Source organism: Prunus dulcis, chromosome 1 (assembly GCF_902201215.1).
Source record: "Prunus dulcis chromosome 1, ALMONDv2, whole genome shotgun sequence".
In the NCBI taxonomy this organism is placed as follows: Eukaryota; Viridiplantae; Streptophyta; class Magnoliopsida; order Rosales; family Rosaceae; genus Prunus; species Prunus dulcis.
Genome location: NC_047650.1, coordinates 5,122,477 through 5,131,763, shown reverse-complemented (window position 1 = coordinate 5,131,763; position 9,287 = coordinate 5,122,477). Strand labels below are relative to the sequence as shown.

General features: G+C 35.8%; 1 protein-coding gene across 3 annotated transcripts; it reads right to left on the bottom strand.

The window, feature by feature from the left end:
* Positions 1-2,735: 2,735 nt before the first annotated feature.
* Positions 2,736-8,938, bottom strand: LOC117629307. 3 transcript variants are annotated; one of them, XM_034361871.1, is made up of 8 exons: positions 7,877-8,131; positions 7,023-7,115; positions 6,744-6,811; positions 5,642-5,714; positions 4,840-4,952; positions 4,633-4,734; positions 3,901-4,000; positions 2,736-3,091 (listed from the first exon to the last, which is right to left on the bottom strand). In XM_034361871.1, exons 2-8 carry the CDS (start codon positions 7,104-7,106, stop codon positions 2,915-2,917), a joined length of 717 nt encoding a protein of 238 aa, XP_034217762.1. In that variant the 5' UTR covers positions 7,107-7,115; positions 7,877-8,131; the 3' UTR covers positions 2,736-2,914. The 3 variants fall into 3 exon arrangements, with proteins under 3 accessions (XP_034217762.1, XP_034217747.1, XP_034217754.1); XM_034361856.1 differs by lacking the exon at positions 7,877-8,131 and adding an exon at positions 8,683-8,938 and having other exon boundaries at positions 2,789-3,091; XM_034361863.1 differs by having other exon boundaries at positions 2,789-3,091; positions 7,912-8,130.
* Positions 8,939-9,287: the final 349 nt, after the last annotated feature.

Here is a 9,287-nt window from a genome sequence, read left to right as displayed (position 1 = left end):
TATCTCCAGATGACTTGTGGTTTGTCACAAAAGCTCTAGCCTCAGACACACTAGATTTGATGTCAACATTCATGACTTTCCTACGTACTTCTTCTCGCTGGACAGTAGTGCAAACACTTGCAAATGATGGAAGTTCGGGGTTCATTAGAATATGGCTTCTAAGATCTTCATATTCAGACCCCAAACTTGCAAGCAAATGAAAAATTTTGTCTTCCTCAGACCTTTTTAATAGTATGGCAGCATCGATAGTATGTGGTCGATACATATCTAGTTCGTTCCACATATTTTTCATGCAACCGAGATGATGAACAAAGGATTTATCACCTTGTTGGAGACTTGCAAGATTCCTCTTAAGTTGGAACACTCGAGCTGCATTGTTTTGATTGCCATACATATCTTTGACTGCCTTCCAAAGGGAAAGAGAAGATTCTGAAAAACTGAAGATCTCAGACAGCTTAGGATCCATGGAGTTAAGGAGCCACGACATGACCAGTTGGTCTTTGCACAGCCATGCTTCATACTCCGGAGACGAATCTTCAGGTGCCTCAATGGTTCCATTAACAAATCCGAGTTTGGATCTTCCTCCAAGGGCAAGAGTTACTGCTCTAGACCATGGAAGATAGTTAAACTCATTTAACAACACAGAGCACAGTCGTTGGTTTGGGTTGACTTCAGCTTCTGGAAAACTAGAAGGAGGTGCTGTGAAGCTTTCAGCTTCAGAGCCAAAAAGATTATCTTCTGCCATTATTGAATGGCATGTACAGAAGAAACAAAGGAAAAAGAAATGGAGATAGGCCGGTTAAGGTTCCAGCTCTGATACCATGTGGAAAACGATGGGAAGAATATTTTCTTTCATTGTGCTTTTGTTTACAATATTACACATGTATATATGAAAAAGCTAGGAAAGGCTAAGGTTCCATTGGCCAGTCTAAGAGCTGATGGCCGACACACTAAAACCAGGAAAAAACTATGCCCCTAAATTAAGGACGTGTAAAATAATCACTAAATCAATCACAGCTAGCAGCCACCAAGTTAACCTCACAGCTAGCAGCCACCCATACGTCCAATAACCTTCATAAGTACACTCCTCTTTTTATGGACTCGGATTGGTTCTTGAGTGTTATCCCAAATATCCGCAGTTGTCATAATGGCAGCAATGCTCCATTTCGGAGGTGCACTTTTTAAAAGCGCTGCAACTCCAGCAACATCGGGGCAAGCAAACGATGTTCCACTAACGACGGTGTAGTTACCCTCCGAAGACTCAAATCCTATTTCTAGGGCCCTCATTTTTCGAATCGAAGCCGTTATCTGGCTTTAAAATGTTTCTAAAAATCTTTAACGGACCTCTTGCAGAGAACGAAGGCACCGCTGGTGCATGCTCCACCTCTAAAATAGTCTCTTCGAATTTCATGGTGGCATTGGCTTCCCTATTTCCTTCAATATATGCAATGACAAGTCGTGCATCAGATGGTCTAATCACAATGGAAAGTCTACATGGTTGGGCTCATTTTGAACAAGTATAGGCCACGATCTTCTTGATCTTCTAAAAGCTTCCATTTGAGAGAAACCTTGAAGCTCTTTATAATTAGTAAGGATTAGGATATAAAGGGAAGGAGAGTTTCTCACACACATACTACCAATGCATCATGGAAGTTCGAACATGAGATCACTAATTTACAAAGTTAATGACCTTTTTAATTGAGCTAGATTTAGGAACCTGATACAATATAACTAATTTAGGAGAAGAAAAGTACCAAACAAAACAAGATTTATGTTTGAAATCATATTTTGAAGACATCTAACAAGATCTAAATTTGATCAACAACCATACAATTACTAAAGACAAAATATTTTGTCACAAGACGAGCCGCATATCTTGTTAGAATTTTTTTGAAATCGAGACTGTCTTTTATTATTACTTATACCTCCTCATAGCTTCCATGAGATCGTTTATGAAAGGTCGTCTGAAAGTTTTGATAAGTCAAATTGAATTTTATTGTAATTAGTTTGGTGTGAAAAACTATAATAAATTATAAACAATACAAACTCTTATGACTAGCAAATTAATACTTCCTACATCCTGAGCTTCTCCATTTACATAATATATTGACCCTCTTAAAAATGACTTTAAATTAGCATCAAAAGCAAGAGAGGAAATTATAAACAAATAACTACAGTAGGCAAATCTATCCGAATCTCATCCCAAAACTAAACTATACATTTTCAAGTACGGTAGATTTATTCACATTTCATTGAAATCGGGCTAATTTAATAATCTATTGAGTTAAGAGTGACACACATCAACTAGCATAGATTTTTATTTTTATTTTTATTCTAGACTTATAATTATTCCTCTCTCTCTCTCTTAACTATATATGTATATTTTTGGACGAATAGAACATATAGTTGAGATTAACAAAGCCAAAACCTTTCATCACAAAAAGGGCTATGTAGTTGGACTCTGTTAAGATAAGAGACTTACGCGTGCTTGTAATAATTTTCTTCCTTATCCGTTGCATTGTTGTCCTAATCTAAAGCTAAACTGCACTGGTAGAATGGCCTTCTAGTCTTATGCATAGCCAGATGTTGGCACCGGGGACTGACAATTTGTTTGGTAAAAGCTAAACCAATCGAATCAGGCGTAGGATCCACTCAAGCCGGCATCACTGCCACCAACTACCAAAGAAATTTGTGGTCCGTCTGAGTTGGGAACCTTTGTCTTTGTGCTCAAGAACTTCATGAATGGATCCGTGAATTTCTTCTACATCACGGGAATGAGGAAAGGGAATGTTTTCTTAACCAGTTCTGAGAAAATTTGTCCATGATAAGTTGTAAACTATGTCACTGTTCGACATTGCAAATTATACATAGCAATTACGGGAGGAAAGATAAATTTTCCTAACTCAACATACACTCAAGTGACACGAATTAAAAGTACAACCATGACGAATACACATGTCATTACAAACATTACAAGCCATGTGAAACACGTAGTTTTGGACGTCTTCGAGTATATATCCGCAGCCCGTGTAGTGGCATGGCCAGTGCTTGCCAAGCTACTTTCAACAGCCTTCTCTGTAGAATCAAGTATCTGCACACAAGCCATAACTAAGTTATGAGACCAAAAGATATGTTATTCCATCAGCTATAAATTGATATCTAAGACACACCAGAGAGTAGGCATTTATCACAACAATCAGTTTTTGAAGTAACACAAGATGTTGCATTATTGCTTGGAACCTTTTTCCTAAATTTTGATACGTCTGACGATAAAGGTTTTCTCTTGGGGCACTGCACAGTCAATCTAGGTTGATTTGAGTCCTAGCGTATGTTTTATGTAGCTTCAATTTTTTCTGCTTCATGTAAGATATCTTATGTTTTATTACCATCATGAATAGCATAGATAAACATCTTATATAAGAATACGTAATGTGTTCTAACTTTTTCAGGGATCGTATGAAAGATACTCAGCAGCATATCCTTCTTTTCCTAGGTTTGATTGCCAAGCCAATCATCTTATTCTTTGACTTCTTCCTTTCTATTAATTCTCTGAACATGGAAACCAGATCAGATACCATCTTGCAGACCTCCCTTTAAACTCTTTCTAAACAAAAAGTTAAATCAACTCTCCTATTACCACCTAAACTCCTCTTCAAATCTATTGGTTTTGGCCTAGGACTCTTTACAGTCCCAACCTTGGTTTCTTTGTTTAACATTTCTCTTTTCAAGCATTTCTCCTGATTTTCGCACCTAAAATTAAAATATTGTTTCACCTTAGCTTCCCTTCATAAAGACTTCACCCTGGTCAGTATCATCCCTAAACACAAATCAAACCACAGCCTAAATACAAATAGCGCCGAGGTTACAAGATCTTGCATTAGATAAACTACAGTATCTTACCTTTTCAGTGTCTTTCAGGGAGTGACTCATCATGAGACTACTTTCTTTAAGTTGCCTTGCCAATCCCACCATTTCATCAGTCAAATCCTCTTGAAGCTTTCTGTCACAAGAGAAGAAAATTTATAAGAATCCTAAACAGAATGTAAAAAGCATATAAAATTAACATCTGAAATTTTAACAGTAAAGATAGACTCTGCTTTGGTGAGTTATCTGGTTCAAGGTCATGTTGATTCAAGCCACCCTCTGTTGGCAGTGTTGTATCAGACATACATAGAGATCAACTCCGATGCGGATGGACTTGAAAAACATGTGTTGGACATGGACCTAGTTCCTTAATAAGCACTCTTAATAATGGCCAGGCTGGCGTTTGTAGGCCAAGGTCTATTTTTAGGTAGACAAATGTAAAGAAATAAATTATAAAAATAAAAGTAACTAATCCCAAAGTATTCACCTGACTCTGTTGTTCCAGTTTTATCAGATGTTCCCAAAGGGGTATCGGTGTCATTTCCATTTGTACAATAATCACGTTTTATTTATTCTTAAACAAGAACAAACTTATTTTTTTGGTTTATAAGGAAAAAGTAGCTTCATATGTAATTACATCACTGTGTCAGTTTATGGACCAACATTCTAGCACTCCCGTTTTCAATTTCATCCACAGTCTAGTTACTCCAGTTTAATAGGAGAAATCGAGAAAGTATGAAAATACAAAAATAAGTAGAAAAAAAATACCTATGCTTTTCAATGTGTGCTTGGGCTGCAGCATCCAGTTTGACAGGCGCTGAAGAATCAACACTAAGAGTCTCACGAGTTCCATCTTCGTTTGAGGTAGGCCTATTTAACAAACAACACCAGTTAAAATAAAACATGTGATCATACGAAAGAACACTATCAAGCAGCTAGACATAATCATAATGATTCTAACTATTGTTCACTTACACGAATCTCCTTCTCAGGCCTGGAGAAAGGGGAAACTGATTGTCTCCTGTATCAGAAGAGTTTGCTTTGACAGAAATTCTTGCAAGAGACTCCTGGGGTGCTTGAATATCAGGCTGGGAGTTTGCCCCCAAAAAAAAAAAGAAAAAAAAAGAAAACACAGTTAGGAGCAATGAACTCCATATATTGCAAACATATACATATGTTATATGGAAATATTCTTTTGCCAGACTGTTAATCTGGACCCTTGATCAGGTGGATTCCTGCTTCCATATATGGTGCCAGATTGAAAATCTGCGATATAACATGGTAGAAATCTAGCAAGAGACATTATCCATATATTAAAGGTTTTCTCTCGAGATGATGACATAAACTGACACAACAAATTACATGTACTGATGCACTAAAGGAGAAATTTTCAGTATTTTATTGAGCATGAAATAGGTTGGGCCCAAAACTTAAAACAATCTCTAGAAATTGTTCCCTGCATAAAAACTAAAAATGTCCAACCATCCATCACAGGAAAAAAAAATTACAGTAATATTTAGGTGTTGTGCCAACAGTCTCCTCCCCAATTTGTATCAGCCTAACAATATTTTTCTTTCTCATACCTTGTCATATATAATTTCCAGATCTTCATACTAAACCCATTATTAGTAAATTAATTTTAAATTGTACATAACACTAAAGTTACTCAGAAAGCCCTAAATCTAAAGAATATTTTCCAATTTAACTGGTTTAAAATACAAAAAATCAACAATTCATCAAAAAGCGACAATATGATTTCTAGATCATATGTACTCACCGGTGGAGCTGCTAATTTGGAAGCAATGGCTTCAATCTTCTCTGAATAATCACTCAAGACAGCCTTTGAAACTCTGTATATAGAAGCATAAATAAAAATTTCAATTAGTAAATTAAGAAACTTACAAGCTCTAAGGGCAGAGTATCAGAAAATACATATAAATAGAAAGGATGAAAATATTAAGACATAGCCACCATTAGGGCCCACCTTTAAAAATATAAAATATAAAAAATCACGCTCTACATTTAGCAAAACATTAGTGAGACAGATACTTCAGAATTTATTGTGGTAACGCCTGCACAAAGAAAAACTGTTCACACCTATAGCAAAACACCTCATCACAAAAAACTGTGCCCAGTGTCACTTGCTCCCTAAGATCACGTACTACATGAGTACACCACAAAACACACTGGTTACTCACTCTCACAGGTACACTTATGCAGCCCCAAACACTTATGTTTGTAGTTGCTCCTAGCAGGTTGTTTTTGCCAACTTTGAAGTTGTGTTTCAATAGAAAAAATGGTGCACGAGCTTTTCATTAAATAGGATAAGCATGGAGCATTGAGACTTCTAGAAAGAATTAGAAAAAATGAAAGACAAAACCAGAGGCAGCAATAATCCATATACATCTGCCACTTCCCAATGAAAAATCATACATCCAATGTACGAGTTGATAAGCAAAATTCATCTTATATATTTTAAATTGTTTCAAAATAAAAAATAAAAGACAGGAAATTGTTTGTTCTGCATTACAAATAAAAGAACATACAGTTCATAACTCAAAACATCACAAATGGCTAAAGAGAGGGAATAACTTATGACAATACAATATTCATTTGTACAAACTCTTTCCATCCAAAATCCCTAAAACAATGAAAATACGGAAATGATATGAGAAAATGTCTCTAAAACTTAATATGAGTATAAAAGAATATTCACTCTAAACAGTGTTTGGAATGTTATATATTTCCAATCATGCCTACCAAAACCTTCTGATTGATTTGTAAAGTAGAACAAAGGAAGCATATTGGTACATGCATCAAATTGTTGAATAAATAAAAGTTAAAGTAAACCAAGGGGGAAAAATAGAACACATACCAACCTTGGTAAGCCTTCTGGAGTTCTCTCTTCAGCTAGTTGTTCTACCTGTTCTCGTAAAGTAGCAATATACTGCAAAGCAGCAGCACTTAGTCATCCATAAAGGGTATACATCCCAGAAACACAAAAAACAAAACCAAAAAAACAAAAACTAGACTTTGTATAGAGACGAAAAACCAGAAATTTTTTGGGACAAATCAATTGTCAGAAAATGAATAAAAGCATGTGACCTGTAATTTTATTAACAACATCCATATCAGAGGTGAGAGGACAAGGATCATACATGTACAAGTTTTGCCTGGTTTTGTTGCTGAGGAGCAGCTGCAAGCAGCCTCCTCAAGTTCACCTCTGTTTTACTGATTATCATCCCAAAATCCTACACCACCGAACAAACATAAAACAACTTAAGGTTCAATAATCAACCAATACCCAAAACTCTTAAGCTTTTGTTTCCAAAAGAAAAAACAAAAATCTTTTTAAATATCATGTTCTTTTGATGACCAAGAAGTATACAAGAAGCCCCGTGAAAGTGGCAAAATATTAGAACTCATTAATTTTTTAAGAGAATAATCGACCAAAAAAAAAAGTTGTTTTCATTATCATACTGGGAACACATATAGAACAGAATTTGAGAATTTCTTTAAGCCTCTCAACTTGAGCACCCTCATAACCAAAACGTGAACACGCATTTCCCAGGTACTTCTCACCAAGCAAAATGTGCACCAAGTAAAGATTCAAAGGAAAAACAAAAACAAAAAAAACCAATTGCTTCCTTTGCATTCAAGCTAACCCCACAAACCGAATGAATCTAAACCTGACCTTGCAGAAACCCAAATTCAATTAAGTTTAAACCATCAAACTGCTGATCTAAATCTTACAAGGCCGACCAAATATGTAAATCATACATTTTTTTGGGGAATTAACCCCAAGATATTTGGAAACCAAAGCTGGAAATTCGATGAAAACTCTATAGTAAAACATAATTAGATCGAAAGGCGTCCAATTGGGTACCACTTCAATGCAAGCAATATTGGGTTACCAGCTCTTCTGTTTCACTCTTTTTCTAAATTCTACAAATTGGGAAAATAATGAAGTAATCTGGAAAGAAAAAACCCATTCAAAAGAAAATTCTGATACCTGTCGATCAAGTAAGAAACAGGCTTTCAACTTACAGCGCAACAAAAATCGAGCGACACTCGCGGGAGCTATATCTCAACGTAGCCTCATCCGTTTACGATTCTCAAACGGCAAAAAAGCAGAACAGAATTGATCATGAAAGCTTTTGATAGTGTTCGAAAATGAAGGATGACACTCGGGAAAGCTTTGTCAGTTTGTTTTCTTATTTGGCAAAAAGTCACTTTCCTTCCTGTGTTTTCTTACGTTTGTTCATGTAGTTTTATAATTGTTGCAATTCAAAGACACGTCATGAAAGAAATTGACGAAAATTGTTAGATGTCCTTGAATTGCTACAATTATAAAATTACAATGACAAAATTGAAAAACACACGGTCAAAAATGAAAATACTGATAAATTACAGGGACCAAAATTTACTTTTGGCCTTTGAGATTAAAGGGCACGAAAGGACAAAAATACATCTCATGTGAGGGGCACATAGTTAGGCCGTGAAAAAAAATGACGGAAATTGTGATTTGTCCTTGAATTACTATAATTATGATACTACAATGATAAAATTGAAATTACAAGAACCAAGATTATGGGGGTTTTAAAGCGTGTAAATAGCTTTCAAATCATATAAAATTTTTGAGGAATGATGAACTATAGTAAGAGAAATCAAAGGTCAAAAGTGACTATTTGAAGATATGATGTTTGAAATGCTTGTATGAATATTTCTTTAAATCTTTTAGTCGATTCACAGGACTTGTTTATATTCATTTGTTTTAGTCATAAGACACCAAAAAGACATGCATGATGACTCTATAACCTTTGTCATTGTTGTTTGCTTCCATTCCTTGGCAGATGAAGGTTCAGAGGTAGTTCTTGTGTTGGAGTTGTTTTAAGTTGAAGAATATTGGTTCATGTGATCCCATTGTCCCTTATGACGTGTGATTTTGATGAGGTTTGGTGAATGCTCGTGTTCTTTTGCCAGTTTCTTAGTACTAATAGCAGCTGCATACCGGAACTGGCCAAGGTTTGGCTCTCTGAATTTCTGAGCAATTTGTGCAAATTTTTGAGTCTGATGTGGATTCACCTGCATAGGTTGTTTAATTTCTAGTACAATCAGTTCCAGATTGATCCGATCGCTTGAATTTCCAACATTCTTGCTTCTCTTTATAGGTCTGTCGCATGAGCATTGTTAGTTACTGATGTTAAAGTAGGAACTTAGACATAATTGGAGGCAGTAAGAAGGAAAATGAATTTAGATGATCCTGCCAAGAAATTTCTGCTTCTTCAAGAGAAGCAGACTGTGCTGTCAGGCTGAAAGCTGATTTCACTTGTTTAGATATGGCTGTTCTTCGAACCAATAAGTATTTGCCCCACTCTGCAGATGGATGCAAGCAAGTATAGCAGGATTGGAGAAAACAAACA

Coding starts and splice junctions, on each gene's coding strand:
- LOC117629307 (XM_034361856.1), bottom strand. Junction 5,715..6,743: donor ACTCCAGAAGGCTTACCAAG/GTTGGTATGTGT, acceptor TTCTATATACAG/AGTTTCAAAGGCTGTCTTGA. Junction 4,953..5,641: donor CCAAATTAGCAGCTCCACCG/GTGAGTACATAT, acceptor GCAAACTCCCAG/CCTGATATTCAAGCACCCCA.